Source organism: Neoarius graeffei, chromosome 10 (assembly GCF_027579695.1).
Source record: "Neoarius graeffei isolate fNeoGra1 chromosome 10, fNeoGra1.pri, whole genome shotgun sequence".
Classification (NCBI taxonomy): Eukaryota; Metazoa; Chordata; class Actinopteri; order Siluriformes; family Ariidae; genus Neoarius; species Neoarius graeffei.
The window spans coordinates 2,972,195-2,996,311 of record NC_083578.1 but is presented as its reverse complement, the minus strand read 5'-3'; the positions used below and the strand labels follow the sequence as shown (position 1 = coordinate 2,996,311).

Genomic DNA, 24,117 nt, shown 5'->3' with positions numbered 1-24,117 from the left:
TCTTTTACAGACCTTACCCGGGTTGCCAGATTAGTTTTTTTTTTTAAATAAAGCAAACCCCTGAGCCTGCGCCCGGTGGAGCTCCACACTGATCACCTCACGTTAGAATAATAATTAGGACACACTAAAGACCCAATTATTTTCTTTCCAATAATATTCTCAGTGTAGTCGATGTGTTCAATAAATAAATCAAGATTATTAGATTAGATTTAGATTAGATTAGATTTAGATTAGATTAGATTAGATTAGATTAGATTAGATTAGATTAGATTAGATTAGATTAGATTAGATTAGATAAAACTTTATTGATCCCTTTGGGAGGGTTCACTCAGGGAAATTAAGATTCCAACAGCATCATTACAGATAAACAGAGAAAGAAATAGAGAAAACTTCTAGATTAATTAAAATAAATTAAGTATTTACATATACAAATATAAAATAATAAGATATGGGGAAGAGAGGAAAGGGGGAGAGGGGGGAGGAGGGAAAAAGGGGGGATGGCAGGAGAGATATTGCACTTTATATTGCACATATATTTGTATTGCATTTTAACAATAGACATTGTCGCAAAGCAGCTTTACAGAATTTGAACGACTTAAAACATGAGCTAATTTTATCCCTAATCTATCCCCAATGAGAAGCCTGTGGCGACAGTGGCAAGGAAAAACTCCCTCAGACGACACGAGGAAGAAACCTCGAGAGGAACCAGACTCAAAAGGGAACCCATCCTCATTTGGGCAACAACAGACAGCATGACTATAATATTAACAGTTTTAACATGAAGTCAGTTTCGTTGATGCTATAAACCCCCCACCGACGGAAACCTGAGCACAAAACCGCTCACAACAACTGCAGTCCCCAGCCACAAAAGCACCACTGCAAGAGTCCAGCGCGTCCTCCAGGCACGACCCCCAACTGTCCACATGGGGCCGTCCTCCACAGGAGCGATGCGATGAGACTCCAACCAGACACAGGGCACCAGGATGGATCAGGCAGGTCTGAGGAGCAGAAGAGGTTCAGCATCTCGAGCTCAGGACCGACATGTAACTCAGAGGGACAGATTGGGGGGGGGGGGGGGGGGGGGAACACAGGTTGTTAGGTATGCCCAATGTCACCTGAATAAGTAAATAGAGGATGTTACACAGTGACACGAAGATACAAAGTTTATCTTTAAGTCGTGAATGTATTGCTGGGTTTCACGTGACGTCACATCCGCCTCATTAGTTATTCAGAACTTTAGCTGGTGGTCTACCAAAGCTCAGTTGACAAAGCATTTGTATGGAGAAGGTTCATTGCTCGCATGAAAAATGCCTTACGCTTGCGTTGTTCGAATCGATCAAACCGTGAAACTGATAAAAGTTTCTTCAGGGTTCCCTGTGAACTAATAAAAAAGGGTGAATGAACACAGGATTTCACATCTACCGGACAGCATGGTGGTGTAGTGGTTAGCACGGCCGCCTCACAGCAAGAAGGTTCCAGGTTCGAACCCAGCAGCCGGCGAGGGCCTTTCTGTGTGGAGTTTACATGTTCTCCCTGTGTCTGTGTGGGTTTCCTCTGGGTGCTCTAGTTTCCCCCAAAGACATGCAGTTAGGTTGACGTGGGGCGGCCTTGGGCTGAGGTGCCCTTGAGTGAGGTACCGAACCCCTGACTGCTCCCCAGGCGCTCTGGTGTGGCTGCCCACTGCTCTGAGTGTGTGTGTGTTCACTGCTTCAGGTGGGTTAAATGCAAAGGATGAATCTCAGTGTGCATGTGACAAATAAAGGTTTCTTCTTCTTCTTAAAAAGACGTAAAGAAAGGTGGCTTTTAAACCTCTGACTGAAATCGAAGGGAGCTGAGTTGAAGCGTGCTGGAGTTTGCAGTGATCACTTGGTGAAAGGTTTGTATTTCCCTCTCAGCTCTGTCCTGAGTGTTTTCCAAGTATTTTTCTTGCTATGTCTCGCTATTTTACGGTACTTTTTTAGTCATGAAGCGCTAAAGTCCCCAGCTGTTTCTTTGTTCACTCCTCACAAAGTCCGTATGCATGCAAGTCGCAACAAAATTCTTCTGGATCTTTAAAGATCCAGGTCTTTAAAGGGGTTTCTGATGATCTCTGTGAATGATTTAGCTGAGAGATAAGAGCCAACACAAGTGAGAATCAAGCCAACTGGTGTTTGTTTACACTTCAACTTGCAGTGCTTCGTTGTAAAGACACGAACAAAAAGCTTTAAAAAACACACACATCCTTACACGGGCAAAAACAATCCAGGATTCACTGGGCAGCGACTTGATCCCGAGGTCCTTTACCCAGCCACATACAAAAAGTTGTAAGCCTCCATACTCTTCCACGCTTTCATCTGTTCTGCGGTGTAGAAGGACGTCTGCAACACCAGATAGTTGGAGATGTCGGGGAACTCGACTGAAGGGTAGTTTTCCAGATCGTATGACAAATCCTTCTTTCCCAGACTGTAGGCGTCGATTCCATTGCACACAGCGATCTTCTGAATATATCTAAAGCCAGCAGTGGCTTCTAGATTACGAGCGTACTCTGATAAGTTATCGCTAGTTGTTTGCACTACGGCAGCCGTTTAGACCACCAGCTATTTCACTTCCGGTAAAATCACGAAGAAGTCATGTGACTGAAACCCAGCAATATATACTGTATATTTTTCACCATGAGAAGATAAACTTCATATCTTTGTGCCACTGTGTAATCGTCTTTATATTATATGGACACATCCACAAAACAAATATGCAAGTTAATCAAAAGATTTTAATTTTGAACCAGTTTGAACCAACAAATACAATAATCATGATATATCGCTTATTATTATATAAACAGGACACTTTTTCGATGGAATAAAAACGTGTTCTATTCCCTTCTAGCGGGTTTCATTAATTTGGTTTGATAGCATGCAATATTGTTGTCATATCGCTTATCCTACGTGTATTACGCCACTCTACCCAATGGAGAATGAGCATGCAATATTGTTATAATATTGCACGTTGTCAAGACAACACGACATCATACATCAGAGCTCATGCAAAGATCCAATGACAAAACTTTTCTGTTGCGCCTGCGCACAATCATTTCTTTGTCAGCTGGGAAGGAAAGTAGACGAGGCTAATCCAGTGCTAGGTTTTAAGCACTAAATAAATAAACTGAAAACTGAAACTGAAGACATGTTAAACACCTGAAAGGCTCCCAAAACTTCATTAGATATTCTTCACGCATATTTACAAGAGAAAAAACATACCAACGGACATTGAAAAACTGGGAAAGAGACACGTCAGAGATGTAAAACTTCTAACCCTAACCCTAATTTTAAAAGTAACTCAGTAAATTACACAGGGAAAATAATAATAATAATCATCATCTTGACTGCGCTAGCATTGGCCTTCGCTAACACTACACCAGCTGGATGGTAACTGGACTGCCGCGCTAACAGCACCGAGTTGCGGGTAAGCTAGTGTTGGCCTTCGAGAATGCTGATATGAAGAGAATGTGTATGTATAATAATAATAATAATAATAATAATATTGGCTGTCTTTTATTCATGGTCTATCAGATATATTCCATTCAGCTACTTGTCTTAGACTCGTGCTCGCTGAATGGAATATATCTGATAGACCACTCAACACCAGCCAATATTATTTAAATATGTCACTCAGATCCGTGATGTATTTCGTATGAAAAATGTGAGTTTTTCAAACATGAGAAGATAAACTTTATATCTTCAAGCCAGTGTGTGATTTTCTTTTTTATTATATCAACACATTCACAAACAAAAAGTCCCCAAATTTATCAAAACAATTCATTCATCGATTTCCTCACGAGTGACAGATAGAGATTTATGTCCCGGTTTCAGTTCTCCATGTCCCGGATGGAGCTCGGATGAAAAACACTCATGTCTGTGTAATATAATCAGAATACGCACTTTTTATACGATAGCCTACATTCGTACATCATATGAAGGAATAAAATGTAACAGAGTGTACGATTATACAAAAATAACCCACAGCAGGGTGGTGTGATGTGGGACGCAAGGCGGATTATTTTTGGAATCGCACGTCCCCAAGTGTTTTATTCTTTACAGCCAAGATGTACATTTTTTTTTTACAGTTTATTGTTACATTTAACGTTGTGAGCAAACATAAGTTTGTGTTTTCACTCATGTTATAGCAGCGATAAATGGCTTGTCATGTTACTGAGAAACCGCAAAGGACCGCGACTGTGACACTGGAGACTCCAACAACGAACAGAAAACTCCATCACATCAACGATCATGTTTATATCTGTTTATTATCAGTCTTAGATAACGTAGCGTGTCTGTGATATACCGTACAATAAGTGAATGAACTGTTACTATAGTAACGCTAACGAAAAAGAAAGAGCGCATTAATAGGCTTATAGTGTTACATGTTACAGCTGAAACTCCAGTTAAAGGCTTCCGACCAATCAGATTTGAGAATTCCTCCCTCCATGCTGTGGTTTAATACAAATGTAGAGAGCACACATGCAGATTTCTAAACAAATATTTTTAGAAAGATAAAATGTCAATCTGGCAACCCGGAGTGTCCACCACCACCACCTCCTCCTCCTCCTCCCCTGGCTGGAGGGAAAGGCGTGTCCCAGTGCAGCTGTGACGCAGGAGGAGGAGGAGGAGACATGCCTGCCTCAGGATATCTGATATGTGCACTACATTCAGAACCCTGTCTCACCTCCTCTCACCCTGTCTCACCCCCTGTTCCGGCCTGGGGTGACCCTCCAGACTCCATTTCAGCCGGGGAACCTTCCAAAGCAATCACAGGACATAGTACCAGAACCAGAACCAGAACAGAACCCTCACTCTCTCTGAACATGGACTACTGTTTCAGCAGGAATGTTTATTTAATGAGGTCACGTGGGTCAGGAAATATCCAGCATGTCTCTGATTCTTACAGTGAAAGTGATCTTTCATTAAAAATGAGGCAAAATATAAACTACAATCAACAACAGCAACAACATCATGATGTTATATTTTCTGTATTTGGACACATTTTCATCAAAAATTAAAATGTGCACATTCTGTATTTATTAAAATAATTAATTACAAAATACAACTAAATAAAAAATATAAATCAAGATATAAATAATTATAACAATTATAGAAAATATTTTAAAAAGTAAAATAGATATAAAATGGAAATTAAATATAAAATTATTTTAAAAATGCACTATATATATAAAATGTTTTTATTATATACAGTATAAATGCACATCTAAAATTATATAATATAAAGATTATATTTCTCAGAGTTAAAACATTATGGGGAAATAAAACACAAATCATGTTTCATTTGTTAAAAAACAAATGTGTGCATAAATATAAATATAAAACACAAGTGAATAAAATAACTACAAATAAATTACAACTCCATATAAAACTATAAACATAATTTTGTCAAATAATGTTTATAAACTGACAAAACTAGGAAATAAAACAACCTTTGTTTTTTGAGAAACTTGTCTGTATTTCTGTTTTATTTGAGACTTTTCAAAAATGTCTGATTTTCCAGTAAAAACATTAACTCCATTTTTTTTAAATCTTCCAGCTCTTTGGCCTCCATTATGAAACTTTCCTCCAGTTTTTATTTATCACTGTGTGTTTTTGGATTAGAGCCGTTGAAAAGTAAAAGCCTGATGGTGACGTTTTAAACATTCAAAAGTGTTTCTACACCTGAAATAAATCTCTGATACAAAATCTAGAATCTGGGGTCATGTAATGAGTACAGCTCACTGGTTCTTTCACTTCTTTTTCCATTTCAGGTTTCTGTTTACATTTTTCGAGTCCGTGCTCCTCCTGGACAGGACACGTGTCTAAAGGTCAGTTTCTGATGTGGAGTAAATAGTGCAGAGGGCAATGTGTGTTACAAATACTCAAACAAACAAACAAACAAACAAACAAACAAAACAGGTAAACTTATTCAGTATGTTAGTATCAGGGTTGTACCTTTAATAGTTTGAAGGCCTTAAAGGCAAAAGTGTTGTAGTGCTGCTGATTTTTTTGCTTTAACTTTTTAATATTTAAACACTAACTGATTCCCTGCTTATCCAACTGAAAAGATGTGACTGTTTTGTGTGTGTTTAATTTATAATATTTCAGTAGTTACAGTATTTGAGAAATGAAGTGTTATAAGAGAAAAGCTTGTGTTTGGCGGCACCGTGTGGTAGAAAAGGGAATTACACAGACTCTCACTGATCACGTGCTTGCAAGTGCCAGATAAAAACATAAATACACTCATTATACACTTATTATATAGGGTTACTCACACACACACACACACACACACACCTTAAAACTTAAGCCAAACCATCCTTACACTTGTCCCCGAACATCATCTGTTCCTTCCACGGTTCTCCGATTTCAGCCACGCCCCCGAGTCTGACTTTGAGCTGTGATTGGGCAGTGATTGCATTTCAGTGTGGAGCCTCTGCAACACATTGCTGAAGGTGAAATTCAGTGTAAAAGAGAATGGTAGTATAAAGATGTAGAATGTAATGGACACACTGTCACTGTATAACCGTCAAATCTGTGTGTAAAGTTAATAAAAAAGTGAATGAAACCTACAAAGTTACTGAACTTTAAAATGCAACACACACTCGAATTTCTCTTTACGTTCAAGTATCATTAAGAGCTTTCTGTACACTTTATCATTCACTTTAACCCTGTCAGTGGAACTCTGTCACTCCTGTGAGAAATGTGGAACATTCCAGAATCCACTGGCTTGACAGGAAGTTGCATAATTCTTATTTCCTGAAGATCACGTGATGATGAAGAAGAGGACGAAGAAAAGTCAATTCCATCACTTTTTTATTTCCTTTTATGATGAGAACGACCCTCTTACTCACAAACTGCAGATTGAAAGTAAATCAAATTCATTCTTTTTGTTCAATAAAAAGAATTCAACCATTTCCTTGATGTCTGGAGACCATTAACACACATGCTAGTTAAAGCACATTTTGTGTATTTGATTATTCTCTGATAAAAAAAAAAAACACAAATCAACCCGTTTACTTAAAGTATGTATAAAAACAAAAAATAAGGAAATGTATAATTCCGATATGGCGCGTACACACTTTCAGTGTTTGGCCCCCTACTGAAATGGTTTCCTGAGCAGTGCAGAAATATTTTTTCTTTTTGGAAAAAAAAAGTTAAAAACACTTAATTAAAAAGAAAACAAGGTGTTTAAATGTCTAATAGTGATAAAACACTCCCAAAAAAAGTGCCATCATCACAGAATCCTCTGAACTGAACAGAGAGAGGCCGTGAGTTTACCATCACAGCCGATCCATCGCTTCAGACACGCGACTTGATTTTTATACGAATCAGACACGGCATGTTGTTTAGAGAGAAGACGAAGGACCTCGTTTAACCTTTGCTCGATAAACCAGACTCAGACGTCCGCGCCGTACAAAACAGGTTTAATCGAACGAAAATATCTTCATTGTTGTACAGCGTGAATTTACACAACAAACAACAACAGAAACAGACCGAGTTTAAGGTTTCATTATTATTCTCTTGTTACACAGAAACTAAAATCCAGCAGGCTGATGAGCTTCCATGTGGTTTTGTTTTGTCCATCATCCATTGCCATAAAGATGGCGGACGGCTTCAGTCGATTCGGAGCGACTGCTTTACAAAAAAAAAAAAAAAACCAAAACACAAATGAAATGACATCACATTATTTAACACAATCTCTTTAAAAAGAAAGAAAAAAAAGTCACGTTTGTGTCGTGAGTGAATGAAACGTGACGTCTCTTCACCCCTGAACATAAACACGCTGAAACTGGAGACGATGAAATCTTTCAGAAGTCGTCGAGTGTGTCTGCTCTGGGGATGGATAACCCTCGCTCCTTCACCGCCTGCAGCTTCAGACGCTCGGACTCCTGCTTGGCCTGCTGCTCCACCCGCTGCTCCTCCAGGATCTCCTCGATGGAGACTCTCTGCAGGATCTGATCGCAGTCTTTATCCAGATCCTACGGCAAAGCAAAGCAGAGCAACGATTCAATCAATAATCAAATCTACAGGGGAAAAAAGAAAAAAAAAAACCCACAATAAATAAGTAAGCCTGCACTCACGACTTCTCCGAGCAGGACCACGTTCTCCCCTCGGACCACGAAGATCCCTCGAGGGATGTCTCCGAATTTTTTACCGACGTGGATCCGTTCCACTGTTTGGTGCAGAACCAGGTTAGCTGTTGGAGAGCCGAGAACGAGGAGTTCAGGACGGAAAAAAAATATAGTTTTCTCACAGAAGAAATGTTTAACACTGACTGACTTTCTCAGGTGAGGTTTGAAGAAATCGGATTACAGAATTCTGACGTGACACGAACGCAACATGATTTTAGTTATCAAGTCATTAGAGTCGGGCGGCACGGTGGTGTAGTGGTTAGCGCTGTCGCCTCACAGCAAGAAGGTCCGGGTTCGAGCCCCGGGGCCGGCGAGGGCCTTTCTGTGTGGAGTTTGCATGTTCTCCCCGTATCCGCGTGGGTTTCCTCCGGGTGCTCCGGTTTCCCCCACAGTCCAAAGACATGCAGGTTAGGTTAACTGGTGACTCTAAATTGAGCGTAGGTGTGAATGTGAGTGTGAATGGTTGTCTGTGTCTATGTGTCAGCCCTGTGATGACCTGGCGACTTGTCCAGGGTGAACCCCGCCTTTCGCCCGTAGTCAGCTGGGATAGGATCCAGCTCGCCTGCGACCCTGTAGAACAGGATAAAGCGGCTACAGATAATGATATGAGATGTCATTAGAGTGTTTAATGCTGCAAGTACGAGTCAATAAATCAACCAGAATAACATTGCCGGGACTCGTCTCACTTCCAGCTCCTTCCTCGCACCTCCAATTACAACAGTGACTGCATTTCAGTGTGGCACGTTTGCAACACGGTGATGACACTGAAATGGAATCCGGTACAAAATTACATTCACGACTTTTACATTTAATTAATAAACACAATCTCCTGCCGAGTGTCTTCACTTAAGTGATGCAGTGAAGGTTTTAATTTTCAGTGTAGCGTGGTGTCCTCATCTTACTAATGAAAAGCAACACTGAGTGTGTGCATGTGTCTCTCTTAACACACCGAAAATATTTGCTTATACGCTCGTTAAATCTGCTTCAAGATGGAGAGTTCCTTTAAAGTGGATCTGTTCTTGCTTGATAATTTTATGATGAAGAAATGAATCGTGTATGTGTGTGTACAACCCCGATTCCAAAAAAGTTGGGACAAAGTACAAATTGTAAATAAAAACGGAATGCAATGATGTGGAAGTTTCAAAATTCCATATTTTATTCAGAATAGAACATAGATGACATATCAAATGTTTAAACTGAGAAAATGTATCATTTAAAGAGAAAAATTAGGGGATTTTAAATTTCATGACAACAACACATCTCAAAAAAGTTGGGACAAGGCCATGTTTCCCACTGTGAGACATCCCCTTTTCTCTTTACAACAGTCTGTAAACGTCTGGGGACTGAGGAGACAAGTTGCTCAAGTTTAGGGATAGGAATGTTAACCCATTCTTGTCTAATGTAGGATTCTAGTTGCTCAACTGTCTTAGGTCTTTTTTGTCGTATCTTCCGTTTTATGATGCGCCAAATGTTTTCTATGGGTGAAAGATCTGGACTGCAGGCTGGCCAGTTCAGTACCCGGACCCTTCTTCTACGCAGCCATGATGCTGTAATTGATGCAGTATGTGGTTTGGCATTGTCATGTTGGAAAATGCAAGGTCTTCCCTGAAAGAGACGTCGTCTGGATGGGAGCATATGTTGCTCTAGAACCTGGATATACCTTTCAGCATTGATGGTGTCTTTCCAGATGTGTAAGCTGCCCATGCCACACGCACTAATGCAACCCCATACCATCAGAGATGCAGGCTTCTGAACTGAGCGCTGATGACAACTCTGGTCGTCCTTCTCCTCTTTAGTCCGAATGACACGGCATCCCTGATTTCCATAAAGAACTTCACATTTTGATTCGTCTGACCACAGAACAGTTTTCCACTTTGCCACAGTCCATTTTAAATGAGCCTTGGCCCAGAGAAGACGTCTGCGCTTCTGGATCATGTTTAGATATGGCTTCTTCTTTGAACTATAGAGTTTTAGCTGGCAACGGCGGATGGCACGGTGAATTGTGTTCACAGATAATGTTCTCTGGAAATATTCCTGAGCCCATTTTGTGATTTCCAATACAGAAGCATGCCTGTATGTGATGCAGTGCCGTCTAAGGGCCCGAAGATCACGGGCACCCAGTATGGTTTTCCGGCCTTGACCCTTACGCACCCCCTCCTAGAACTGCCACCTTATTTTGGTGGAGGGGTTTGTGTGCTTGAATGATCCGAGGAGCTATGTTGTCGGGGGCATTATGCCCCTGTTAGGGTTTCCCAAGGCAGACAGATCCTAGGTGACAGGCCAGACTAAGAGCAGTTCACCAAAACCCCTATGGAGAAAAATCTGAGGACCGTGACGTCGCCCGGGATGATGCAGCCGAGGCCCCACCCTGGAGCCAGGCCCGGGGTCGGGGCTCGTATGCGAGCGCTTGGTGGCCGGGCCTTTGCCCATGGGGCCCGGCCGGGCTCAGCCCGAAGAGGTGACGTGGGCCCGACCTCCTGTGGGTTCACCACCCACAGAGGTAGCAGTAGGGGACTGGTGCAATGTGGATTGGGTGGCAGTCGAAGGCAGGGGCCTCGACGACCTGATCCCCGGACACAGCGGCTGGCTGTTGGGACATGGAATGTCACTTCGCTGGGGGGGGAAAGAGCCTGAGCTTGTGCGGGAGGTTGAGAGGTACCGGCTAGAGATAGTCGGGCTCACCTCCACGCACAGCTTGGGCTCTGGAACCCAGCTCCTCGAGAGGGGCTGGACTCTCCACTTCTCTGGAGTCGCCCGTGGTGAGCGGCGGCGGGCTGGTGTGGGCTTGCTTATAGCTCCCCAGCTCAGCTGCCATGTGTTGGAGTTTACCCCAGTGAACGAGAGGGTCGCCTCTCTGCGCCTTCGGATTGGGGAGAGGGCTCTTGCTGTTGTTTGTGCCTATGGCCCAAATAGCAGTATAGAGTATCCGGCCTTCTTGGAGTCCCTGGGAGAGGTACTGAGGAGTGCTCAGACTGGGGACTCCATTGTGCTACTGGGGGACTTCAATGCTCACGTGGGCGATGACAGTGACACCTGGAGGGGCGTGGTTGGGAGGAACGGCCTCCCCGATCTGAACCCGAGTGGTGTTTTGTTATTGGACTTCTGTGCTAGTCACGGTTTGTCCATAACGAACACCATGTTCGAGCATAGGGGTGTCCATAAGTGCACGTGGCACCAGGACACCTTAGGTCGGAGGTCGATGATAGACTTTGTAGTCGTTTCATCTGATCTCCGGCCCTATGTCTTGGACACTCGGGTGAAGAGAGGGGCTGAGCTGTCAACTGATCACCACCTGGTGGTGAGTTGGATCCGCTGGCGGAGGAGGAAGCTGGACAGACCTGGCAGGCCCAAACGTATGGTGAGGGTCTGCTGGGAACGTCTGGCCGAGCACTCTGTTGGGGAGGTCTTTAACTCCCACCTCCGGGAGAGCTTTTCCCAGCTTCCGAGGGAGGCGGGGGACATTGAGTCTGAGTGGACCATGTTCTCTACCTCCATTGTGGACGCAGCTGTTCGGAGCTGTGGCCGCAAGGTCTCCGGTGCCTGTCGTGGCGGCAATCCCCAAACCCGGTGGTGGATACCGGAAGTAAGGGATGCCGTCAAGCTGAAGAAGGAGTCCTATCGGGCCATGTTAACCTCCAGGACTCCCGAGGCAGCTGACGGGTATCGGCAGGCCAGGCGTGCTGCAGCTCGGGCAGTTGCGGAGGCAAAAACTTGGAACTGGGAGGAGTTCGGGGAGGCCATGGAGAAGGACTATCGGTCGGCCTCGAAGAAATTCTGCCAAACCGTCCGGCGCCTCAGGAGGGGGAAGCAGTACTCTGCCAACACTGTTTACAGTGCAGGTGGGGAGCTGTTGACCTCGACTGGGGACATTGTCGGGCGGTGGAAGGAATACTTTGAGGATCTCCTCAATCCTACCGTCATGTCTTCCACTGAGGAGACTGAGGCTGATGACTCAGAAGTGGATTCGTCCATTACCCAAGCCGAAGTCACTGAGGTGGTTTGCAAGCTCCTCGGTGGCAAGGCACCGGGGGTGGATGAGATCCGCCCTGAGTATCTCAAGTCTCTGGATGTTGTGGGGCTGTCTTGGTTGACACGCCTCTGCAACATTGCGTGGCGGTCAGGGACAGTGCCTCTGGAGTGGCAGACTGGGGTGGTGGTCCCTCTTTTTAAGAAAGGGGACCGGAGTGTGTGCTCCAATTATAGGGGAATCACACTTCTCAGCCTCCCAGGGAAGGTTTACTCCAGGGTACTGGAGAGGAGAATTCAACCAATAGTCGAACCTCGGATCCAGGAGGAACAATGCGGTTTTCGTCCTGGTCGCGGAACACTGGACCAGCTCTATACCCTTCATAGGGTGCTCGAGGGTTCATGGGAGTTTGCCCAACCAGTTCACATGTGCTTTGTGGATCTGGAGAAGGCATTCGACCGTGTCCCCCATAGTATTCTGTGGGGGGTGCTTTGGGAGTATGGGGTTCGGGGCTCTTTGCTAAGGGCTGTCCGGTCCCTGTACGAACGGAGCAGGAGTCTGGTTCGCATTGCCGGCAGTAAGTCAGACCTGTTCCCAGTGCATGTTGGACTCCGGCAGGGCTGCCCTTTGTCACCGGTTCTGTTCATAATTTTTATGGACAGAATTTCTAGGTGCAGCCAGGGGCCAGAAGGAATCCTGTTTGGGAACCACAGGATTTCATCTCTACTTTTTGCAGATGATGTTGTCCTATTGGCTTCTTCAAACCAGGACCTTCAGCATGCACTGGGGCGGTTTGCAGTCGAGTGTGAAGCGGCTGGGATGAGAATCAGCACCTCCAAGTCTGAGGCCATGGTTCTCAACCGGAAAAGGGTGGCTTGCCCTCTCCAGGTTGGTGGAGAAGTTCTGCCTCAAGTGGAGGAGTTTAAGTATCTCGGGATCTTGTTCACGAGTAAGGGAAGGATGGAGCGTGAGATCGACAGGCGGATCGGTGCAGCCTCCGCAGTAATGCGGTCGCTTTACCGGTCAATCTACGTTCCGACTCTCACCTATGGTCATGAGCTTTGGGTAATGACCGAAAGGACAAGATTGCGGATGCAAGCGGCCGAAATGAGTTTCCTTCGCAGGGTGGCTGGGTGCTCCCTTAGAGATAGGGTGAGAAGCACAGTCACTCGGGAGGAGCTCGGAGTAGAGCCGCTGCTGCTCCACATCGAGAGGAATCAGCTGAGGTGGATTGGGCATCTTTTTCGGATGCCTCCTGAACGCCTCCCTGGGGAGGTGTTCCAGGCATGTCCCCCCGGGAGGAGGCCCCGGGGAAGACCCAGGACACGCTGGAGGGACTATGTCTCTCGGCTGGCCTGGGAACGCCTCGGTGTTCTTCCCGAGGAGCTGGCCGAGGTGTCTGGGGAGAGGGAAGTTTGGGCTTCCCTGCTTAGACTGCTGCCTCCGCGACCTGGTCCCGGATAAAGCGGAAGAAGACGAGACGAGACCCTTACGCACAGAGATTCTTCCAGATTCTCTGAATCTTTTGATGATATTATGCACTGTAGATGATGATATGTTCAAACTCTTTGCAATTTTACACTGTCGAACTCCTTTCTGATATTGCTCCACTATTTGTCGGCGCAGAATTAGGGGGATTGGTGATCCTCTTCCCATCTTTACTTCTGAGAGCCGCTGCCACTCCAAGATGCTCTTTTTATACCCAGTCATGTTAATGACCTATTGCCAATTGACCTAATGAGCTGCAATTTGGTCCTCCAGCTGTTCCTTTTTTGTCCCTTTAACTTTTCCAGCCTCTTATTGCCCCTGTCCCAACTTTTTTGAGATGTGTTGCTGTCATGAAATTTCAAATGAGCCAATATTTGGCATGAAATTTCAAAATGTCTCACTTTCGACATTTGATATGTTGTCTATGTTCTATTGTGAATACAATATCAGTTTGAGATTTGTAAATTATTGCATTCCATTTTTATTTACAATTTGTACTTTGTCCCAACTTTTTTGGAATCGGGGTGGTACAAATAAAAACACAGACTGCATCTGAGCTCAGTGTAATCGCTCTTTACTCTCAGACAGCTAATAACATTTAAATCCTAACAATATCCATGACATCAGCTTTAGCTGCGATGGTCACCTGACCGAACCCGTCAGAGTCATTTATCTGCTCTGAGGAAACACTAACTGCACGCTTCTGCTTGAGAAGTCATACCGAACTGATCTATGCTCCGGAGGATCCCGATCAGCGTTCGCCCATCTCTCAGCAGAACAAGGTGCTTCTCTGGAAAAGCAAAGAAGAGAAAAAAAAACCTCAGTTTTGAGAGCAGTAAAGACCACAACATCAAACCTTGAGGAATCTTTTATCAGCCTGCACGATATCCTGACAGCCCCCTCACATCACTAATCCTGAACTAACAGTGTAGTGTATTAACACTAATACACTGGAGTACGCTTGTTAAATTCCGGCTTCTGATTGGTCAGGAGGTGTTGATTCATTCTCTCCAACAACATGACCTGCAGCGATCAACATTTTTTTTCCAACCTGAAAACTGGCAAGTAAAAGACACATGAATCGATTTATAACTGTTTTTCAGTTTGATGCAAAAAATTAAAACTGAAATTATAGACGCCTGATTAATTAGGCAACTGTGACGTCATTTCCGCCAACAATAACAGGTCTTGTTTGTGTATCTTTACAGATTTATGTGAGAGATTATATCAACATGGTGACTTTTAGTCACACTTTCATGCTCTTCTTGCATTTCTGCTTCCAGAACATTCGCTGATATTTACACAGAATTACAGAAAAACACACAGTAAACACAAGGCCGGCTGCCTCTTGGATATTAAAGCAATAAAATAACTTTTAAAAAAATCCTAAATTAATTAATCTTACTGTCAATGTCCTCAATGAGGCTGGCTGTCCCCGGCATGTAATTCATTTTTAATCACATTTGTTGAAGTTTTATATTTTTTACGGAACAAACCTATCAAATCATAAACCATTTGAAACATGTAGTCTTGTATCACAGGATGTGACACAGTCAAACTACTTCCGGTTCATTTTGTCTTTTTATAGCAAAAAAAACAAGCAATGGCTAGTTCTTGAATGTGAGCGGATTTTTATTTTAATCGAGGGAACAAATTTCTGAAAAAAACATCTAAATAAATATGACACTGAGTAAAATAAAAAGCAAAAGTTATTAAAAATGTTTTTTTTTCTTTTGAGGGGAGGGGTTTATTTGAGGGGACGTCACATGGCGTCATTGAATAGTTGATTCTGATTGGTTAGTTGAAATGACGTGAGAGTCTGAGTCAGAAAACTGCTTTGAACACAAATTGTCTGGACATGAATACAATTTTTTTTATATTTCTAACAGCTATTTTACCATTATGCAACCTTTACGTATATTCGGAATAATTTTTAGTAGTGTTTTAAATCCTGTGAAAATCTTGCGATATTTTCCCCACACGAATTCCCAGTGAAATCCCGCCTCCTGAAACACGATTGGCTAGTCATTAAGAAGCTCTTGCGTTCTATTGGTGGATTCCCTGCTCGTCTGACGGACTAGCCAATCTCAACAGAGGAGGCAGGATATGTCGGAAAGTGGATGGGGAAAGAAAGAAAACTGAGAGACGGCTAGTTTGAGCCGTAACAGCTTTAGCTTTGAACGGTTTATCTGGATGGCTTGTGCACCCGGAAACGCGATCAGATCCTAAATCGGACAGTCATACTTCGATAAAAACGGATACAACTGGAATAACGCGATGGTATTGATCTGTTGATTGATTTATTTTTATTTATTCCTGTTAGCGAGCTGAAAAGCTCATGGTTTTATATCGGCTAAACCGCGCGTGCTAACTTCTGGTCACTATGGCAACAAATTTAGGTTCATTAAATAAACCCAGAAATCTTTTGGAAAGAAGCTGAGAGTTGTAAATATGTCAATTTAAACAGATTCATGAATATAGATGAAAACAATGAAGTTTTTTTTTAATGAGGGAAGCTAAAAAAGGATACAGGAAGTGATTAGAGGTTACACAGGAGCTAGCTTCACCTGATTAGCCTTCAGTATTAATTTATTCTGAATTATTGACACTTTAATGAATTTAAAACTTAATAATATAACAAGCAACAGTTTTCCAGAGTCTTAATAATATCTGTGAGAATATTTACAAGTTGAACTAATGAGGAAAAGCGTGTGGAGTTAGCTAGCAGCATTCATGGAGTGAAAACAAACCCAGGTGTTTAGTCAGTTTTGGGTTTTAATGATTATTATTTTAATGTAAGTGATTTTATGTCATTAATAAAATCTAAAGCACCGGTTCTGTGGTTCCTTCCTTGTGGAAGTTGTGCTAGAAGTAATTATCCACTGAAACTGAATAAAGTGTGTGTCACCCACAGACCCAGTGTATTGTGTGTTTATTCTGAAATCTCTCCTTCATGTGCGACAGCAGGATTCGAGTCCGTATTGTGGATATCCACCAAACTACTGGTACCCTCCTCCTCCAGCCGGGCCGTACAGCAACGCCTACCCGTCTGGAGCCGAGCTCAACGGACAAGCGCCGTACAATCCACAGGTACATACAAATATCCTGCACCTCCCATTCATTTCTTAATCAGAGGTCACCGTCAGGCCGTGGAGCTTTCAAGGGAATTTGTTTGTTTGTTTATTTATTTGTGCCTCCTGGTTTCCTTTCCAGGTGAAACGGTGGTGTAGTGGTTAGCGCCGTCACCTCACAGTCCAAAGCCATGCGGTTAGGGTCACATGGGGCAGCCGTGGCCTGAGGTTGGCCTGAAGTGCCCTTGAGCAAGGCACCGAACCCCAATCGCTCCCTGGGCGCTGTAGCGTAGCTGCTCACTGCTCTGGGTGTATGCATGCATGCATGCATGTGTGTGTGTGCATGTGTGTGTTAACTGCTTCAGATGGGTTATATTTCACTGTCTGTGCTTGAGTGTACGTGTGACAAATAAAGGCTTCTTCCTCTCTTCCTTTTGAAACAGCATTGAAGAGAAGGAATTGAGAATAATCCCATTTTCCAAACGAGACCTTCTGGCTCACTGAAGCGTCGCTTTAACGCCACTTTAGTTCATTTATTTCTCGCTGGTGTTGATATTTGAGTCTGAATAAGACTCCTCATCTGCGCTTGTAATTAGTTTCTTTGGGAGAGACTGCTCAAGTGTGTTTACTGTAGGTTTATGTCGCGCATCCAAATAAAAACGACTGAAGCATACTGACGGACTTCCTGTGCGTCTCCTTGATCTGAAAACCTCCTCTCTCTCCTTCATTTTCAGGTTGTTGTGTGAAAGTGGTAGGATTTAAGAATGCACTGGATTTTAAAGTGTTCATGATGAGTTTTATGGTCCTGTGCTAATGACTATTAGGTTGGAAGTTCAAATCCCAGCACTATCAGAGATCCGGATTTAGATTCGATTGACTCTCGGCTCTGCGCTCTTCCAGGCAATGCCAGCCTACCCGAACGGGGTGTATAACCCGGGTCAGTACCCACCGAACGTGCTTCACCCTTCCAATCCGTTCTACTGCAGCGATCAGATCCCTCCCAGACAGCCGCAGTACCACAGTCAGGACCGGACCCCGGCCAGCTCTCCTCAGCCCCCGTACCCTGTTCCACACTGCCAAGGGGTGAGTCAAATATTAACACTATTCCAGCTCTGTTTGGGATGTTTGTTTTTTAATTTATATTCATTTCAAATTTCTCTTCTGTCAGGCTCCTGGATTCCCGCCCAGCTCGTACACGCCCTACGGAGACGGCTGCCCCCCTAACGCCCCCTACCCCGCCCAACAGCCTGTACCCTCTCGTCCTCAGCCTGAACCCTGGCCTCATTCAGCAGGATACGGGTCCCAAGCACACTACCCCAACCACACACGCCCTCCACACCCTCCACCCTGGCACGGGCCCGCCCCACCTCCGTACGATCACATTAAACACAAGGTAAACAAACAAAAACAGACGCGTACTACGTCTGTCATAAACCGCCCTGCTGTGACTTTCCTTATTCATAACCGCTGTGCTGCTTTGTGCTATCGCTATTTCTCAGGAACCACCGTATCCAGGTCATCTGAACAACCGAACTCGACCCAGTACGCCAAACTCCAACCCCGCCCCCAACCCGGCTCCAAACAAACCTGTGGAGTTCAGCGCCCCGCCTCAGATCTACACCAAAACGTCCTCCGGAGGTGGAACCCAGCCCAAACCGGCACCGCAGCAGAGAGAACCCGCTCCGCCCGCGCCACAGCCTCTGAGCAGCGAAAACCCAGGGCTGGCTCGGGTGCAGGAGGTCCTGGTTAGGGTCCATCTGCTGCAGGAAGACGTGGACGAGTTCGTGGGCAAAAAGACGGACAAGAGCTACCGCTGTCTGGAAGAGCTGCTCACCAAAGAGCTGCTGGTCCTGGACTCGGTGGAGACCAACGGCCAGGACGCCGTGCGCTCGGCCCGCAAAGAGGCCGTGCAGAAGATCCAGGCCATTCTGGACCGTCTGGAGAACAAGGCCTTCTAGAGAGCAGCACTGATTTCACTCACGTGTGTGTGTGTGTGTGTGTGTGTGTTTTGACAATGAAGCGCACATGAAATGGAAACGCTGCTTCCCTGCAGATTTTCACTGGCGTTAATAATCCTGTTTATTAGCCGTCGATGTGACGCTCACGTACCAACCGTTGAGAAGATCCACACCACCTCCAGAACATCATGATTCTATTTTCTCACGCCTCCTTGTCCTTTAGCAGACACTGAGACATTCTTCCATCAGCGCACGCACTGCCATCCAATCACGGACTTCTGATTCTGTCTCACTGACTTCCTGTTCCTGAATAACGCCGCCCTCGCAACGTCTCATCATCTTCTCGTCTTTAACTCGCCTCGTCCACGATAACTGAACTACGTTTGAGCTCAGAAGCTGTGCGGTTTGCTCGTTGTATGCTGTACGTTTTGCTTATCAGCCTTTCGACCCGTTCCGTTACCGTTTTAACGCATCTTTGTCGACTTCCTGTCACCGCTTGCCCTCAGATGAACGTCTGCCGCCATCTTGAGTGAGTTTGGTTGGCGATAACAATCATCACTGAGTTCGGAAACGGATGAAGCTGTTTATCTGAAAAGCAATAAATAATTTAGTGGTTTTTTTTTTTTTTTTTTTAAATCAACACTACCTGACGTTATTGTTCAGCTTGGGTTCTTTTCAGTGAAACTCTGTTTGTTTCTAACTACTGATGACTTTTTTTGTAATTAAGCTAAAATAACTCCGTCTCCATCAGCTGCATTCCTTCTGTAAACACTGTGCATTTGAATTGAACGCTCAGAAAGAAACCTGCGCTAAACTTGTGGTCTAGTGGAGTTCTCGCGCAGCATTTCGGCCATTTTGAACCTTTCGGATCATTTCGTAGCCCCGCCCCTTTCTGCACAGAGTATCGTTGAGTTTCCCCCGATGTTAATGGGAGTAATGGAGTAACGAAACGTTTCCCAGTATTAATGCTCAGCCACAACAATAAAAACACAAGACTGACCGAGTGGTAGATTTTTAACATTGGCTCATTTCTTAGCGAGTGAGATCGACGAATCGTGCCCATGAGGATTTAAGGGAAGGGAAGTCGGCGAGGCCGCGTTAAACACCGTATCGAAATGTAGGATCAGCGTATAAGCAATACTCACTGAACTTTTCACAAAAGGTTTACACAACTTCAACTTTCCTTTTCACTCGATGTGTGAATCTGAAGTCTAATCTAAAGCCAGTATCCTGTCTAATCGAAAGGTCTCGCATGTTTACGATTGAGGCCTTAAAAAAAAAAAAAAGCAAATTTGTATTTAAATTGCCTAAAAAAAAGGGGGGGGCACAGACGAGGAAGACGAGTCATCCTTCCTGAAAAAGAAAACTGAATGCCGCTGCGTTTAATACTTTGCACCAAAGTCACTTTCGGGCGTGTGCCGAGGCCGTGTTGTCACATCACGATACTTTGCCTAAAGGTTTATTGCGGTTTACAATGTTGTCATCATGTTTAAAATGTATTGGAAAATATTATGTCTTTGTGTGTGTGTGTGTGTGTCCTTTCAATAAATAATGAACCTTGACCGGCAGCGAGCACCAGCAGGTCCGCGGACGTTCGTATCGGGCAGCGATCATAAAGAGACATCGTCGTCGTGGTTCTTGGTCTGGTTTTGGATCAGTCATCCTTCTTTACGTCCTGTTTTTGGTCTTCATCTATCTTATGATACGACCACAGCGGTAGAAATCTGACCAGGACGCCTTTTCCACGTGCTCACTGGATATCTTTGTAAACGTATCGACCCGTCCTCGGTCAGACTCACACTCGCGTCCGGTGTGTTTTTATTCTTCCAGTTTTCACGTTCCTCTCGTCTGGTGAACAGAATTACAGGATCGCCTTCGCAGAGAAGGACACATGCCAAGCTTCTTTAAAAAAAAAAAAAGTAAAATAATCATAAACTCGGAAGACTGCCGTCCTCTCGCCGCCTTCTGACTGGGACGGACTTCGTCAAGGGCACGTTAACGCTGTCTGGAGCACAGGAACATCATGTGTGCGTTGAATAACTCAGTATTTTGTACCAACTATCGGGCATGTACTGTACTGTACTTCCCCCATGGACCCTTCAGCAGGTCTTCCTCCAGTCGTCCGGACGCTTTACACAGGACAAACTGTGCCATATCATCGATCGGCAGGTGCTTTTCATATCCGATTAAGAAAAATAAGTTAAAGGTGTTGAAAGTATCGAGCTCTGCATGTCACCGAGTCTGATTTTTGTTGTACGAGTTCTTTCCCTCTGTAACTCTGTAAAATCTCGTTCTATAAACCTGAAACTGTACACAAACTTTACATTAAAAGAGTATATTTGTACGTAACTTGTACATAAAGAAGACGCACTGAAAACAGGACCAAAACCTGCTTGCTGAGGTCTCGACTGTAGTGCATGGATTTGAACACAAGACGAGGCCCCTGGCCCTAACGAGAACACACAGCGTACAATAAACAATAAGAGTCCGAAATAAATGCTGTTGTTTTGCTTTTTAATTCTGAAACTGGGAACAGTTACAGACGCCAATGGAAGAGACGTAACGTTTATGAAATGCCACTAGAAAGTTTGTATCTGCATAACCGGGATCAGATCTTCAGCTAAAGTCTCAGAAACGTTCTGCTTTCTACGCACGTTAAATATCTTTCTCAGGAAATGCTTGCGAACCTCTCGGAGTTAATTTAAAGGAGGAATGAAAGCCAGGTGTCGAAGCAAGCGGATGGCAGTCAGGCGTGACTTTAGCAGCACGGTCACGTTTTCAGAACTTGGGTCGGTCTTCACTGTCAGTCTGGTCTTCAGTCCACAGGTTTATGGACGTGTGCCACGGCCGAGCTCTCGGTTCCTGTCAGGGAGCTCAGCGTCATCAGAGCTGAAGCAGTTTCATACAGGGGAGTGGGCCAGAAGTCCTCCAACTCCATTCTTCAGGATCGATCACCTGTTACCAGAAACGTTTGGTTGAAGTTATAAGCAAAAGTTTACATACGTTTCTGAGAAACATATTGAATGTTGGAAAATTTTGTTGAATAAATAAATGTAAAGTTTTTGAGTATGTAAAGGATTATATACCACGATAAGGGTTTTGAGTCGTTTGTTTAATTTGGGTTCTCGTGATCTAGTTTTAGGACTTGGAACTGAGCAGGTCCGATTTTATGCAGAAATACAGAAAAGTGTAAAAGCTTCACAAACATTGTAGTGGCACCGTAACGGGTGTAAGAGTTATGGATGGAGAGATGAGACAGGAGAGACATAACGGTTACACGGCAGATGCTGATAGAAAGGGATGGAACAAGCAGAACAATTACAGATGCAGACGGGAAAGGCGTGGCGGTTAGAGATGCAGACGGGAAAGGCGTGGCGGTTAGAGACGCAGACGGAAAAGGCGTGGCGGTTAGAGACGCAGACGGAAAAGGCGTGGCGGTTGGAGACGCAGACGGAAAAGGCGTGGCGGTTGGAGACGCAGACGGGAAAGGCGTGGCGGTTGGAGACGCAGACGGGAAAGGCGTGGCGGTTGGAGACGCAGACGGGAAAGGCGTGGCGGTTGGAGACGCAGACGGGAAAGGCGTAACACTCATCGTGGTTATAGTTTCACAGTTTTGGAGTTTGATGGCATTTTCTGAAGTTTGTTTTCCCCAACTAAACATTGTTGGAAATTTACTCCACATTTAAAGGTGCGAGTGATCAAACATCAAAACATAATTTTGTTGAGCAAGGAACAACCGAACAACCCCTGCTTTCTCATTTCTATAACATTATATGGAAGAGATTTATGACCTGTATAAGTCGTGTGTACGGAGGCGTTATGTGTCCAAGTCCGTGTGTGTAAGTGATCTGGTACAAAGCTGCAGTCTGAGCATTACTGACATCCAGCCAACACAGAGTCCGAAAATAACCCGGTTCCCCAGGAGTGTGTACCAGCCGTCTGAACGCCGCGGAACTTCAATCTGACAGCAACGACAGCAGTCCGCGAGTCCTCTGATAACTCGCATCAACTTCTCAGATTTCATTGCCAAAGTCCAGCTCCAAATGTCCTACAGATCCAAATACAATGATTCACGCTCTGCGAAGATAGAGATCGATTTCAGCTCGCCTGGTTTGGCAGTGATGGGAGTCGAGCAGCTCCTTTTTGCCGGGAGAGCGATCAACAGTCCTGCTAACGAGGTCTGGCCCAGACTTTATATAGGAGACATGTAAGTGTCGTGAAGATCTGCAGTGTGATATGATCCATACGCTATTGTCCAATGTTGTGTGAACAATTCAGTTTTAATCTAAAAGACTTTGAGTCTTAAAGATTAAAATAAGTGGGAAGCCACGCCTCCTTCATTTATCATGTCAGAATATGGCTTCAGCACCAGGTGGCACCGTTTCAGCTGTAGCCTTGAAGTCAGTCAGCGAAACTGCTCCTGTTAAATTTTCTGCACTTCTCCTGTGGTCTTGTATAATATTTAAAACTGATAAACTGCAGATGAACCTGGTATTTATCTGCTAGCTGATTATCATCCAGGATGAATACGCAACATGGGACAATCCAACGTTGCGGACAATCGATATCCACGTTTTTAACACACTCCTCCCTCCACAGGGATTTCGCAGAAAATCGCGCCGCACTTCGCAGGCAAAACTTCACTCACGTGCTGAACTGTGCTCACAGCTCCAGGCGAGGCGATGACTATTACTCCGGAATGGGAATCACGTATCTGGGCATCGAAGCCCACGACTCTCCCGCCTACGACATGAGCGTCAACTTGAACACAGGAGCAGAGTTCATTCATAATGCGCTCAGGACGGGAGGTAAACGTAATCACAACCATCTTAAACGCCACAGTTTCTCCTTTAGCCCTGTTGTTGCGTATTAGCCGATGTGTTCGTTTCTTTCGGTTAATACGTTTAGAACATTTCACTTTTGGGTCTCCCCACTGCAGGTAAAATCCTGGTGCACTGCCATGTGGGCGTGAGCCGCTCAGCCACCATCGTGTTGGCGTACCTGATGCTGAAGCACAACATGACCCTGGTGGAGGCCGTCAACACGGTTAAACAGGGGAGAGGGATCATACCCAACCGAGGCTTCCTACGACAGCTCGTCGACCTGCACATCAAACTGTACGGCTATAGATCCTGAGTGCGTGACCACGCCCTGCCAGCACCTGATTTTTCAGGACAGACCTCGTTGGATTGATGTAATGGTGGTTTGGCAGCATCCAAAATGGAAAATAGTAAATTACTGTTGCTAGGATTATAAACAGTTGAATTTTATAAAGAACAAATTTGATAATTTATTGTTATTTAATTATCTGCAAAGCAACGACACGTAAAATAAATGCAAACGTAGCCATTTTGAGTCCTGCTTCATTTTGGTTTTCTTTTATCAACTATGTGGTCCCCAGACACACGTATAATAAAACAAAAATGAATTTAATTTACATGGTGTGTAACTCATTAAATATTTTCTTATTGAAAACTGCCAGCA

At 44.4% G+C, this 24,117-nt stretch overlaps 3 protein-coding genes across 3 annotated transcripts; 2 read left to right on the top strand and 1 right to left on the bottom strand.

The window, feature by feature from the left end:
- Positions 1-7,425: 7,425 nt before the first annotated feature.
- Positions 7,426-15,146, bottom strand: lsm1 (LSM1, U6 small nuclear RNA associated). The gene is made up of 4 exons (XM_060930654.1): positions 15,010-15,146; positions 14,326-14,394; positions 8,099-8,214; positions 7,426-7,996 (listed from the first exon to the last, which is right to left on the bottom strand). Exons 1-4 carry the CDS (start codon positions 15,053-15,055, stop codon positions 7,826-7,828), a joined length of 402 nt encoding a protein of 133 aa, XP_060786637.1. The 5' UTR covers positions 15,056-15,146; the 3' UTR covers positions 7,426-7,825.
- Positions 15,147-15,710: 564 nt separating this feature from the next.
- bag4 (BCL2 associated athanogene 4) lies at positions 15,711-21,130 on the top strand. The gene is given in 7 exon segments (XM_060930996.1): positions 15,711-15,720; positions 15,773-15,850; positions 15,853-15,884; positions 16,569-16,694; positions 17,576-17,758; positions 17,844-18,068; positions 18,175-21,130. Coding segments are annotated over 7 exon segments (1,113 nt in total). The 3' UTR covers positions 18,634-21,130.
- Positions 21,131-21,227: 97 nt separating this feature from the next.
- LOC132892747 (dual specificity protein phosphatase 26-like) lies at positions 21,228-24,067 on the top strand. Its single transcript, XM_060931100.1, has 3 exons — positions 21,228-22,840; positions 23,233-23,441; positions 23,573-24,067. The coding sequence occupies exons 1-3, from the start codon at positions 22,677-22,679 to the stop codon at positions 23,767-23,769; spliced, it is 570 nt and encodes a 189-aa protein (XP_060787083.1). The 5' UTR covers positions 21,228-22,676; the 3' UTR covers positions 23,770-24,067.
- The last annotated feature ends 50 nt before the right edge of the window (positions 24,068-24,117 follow it).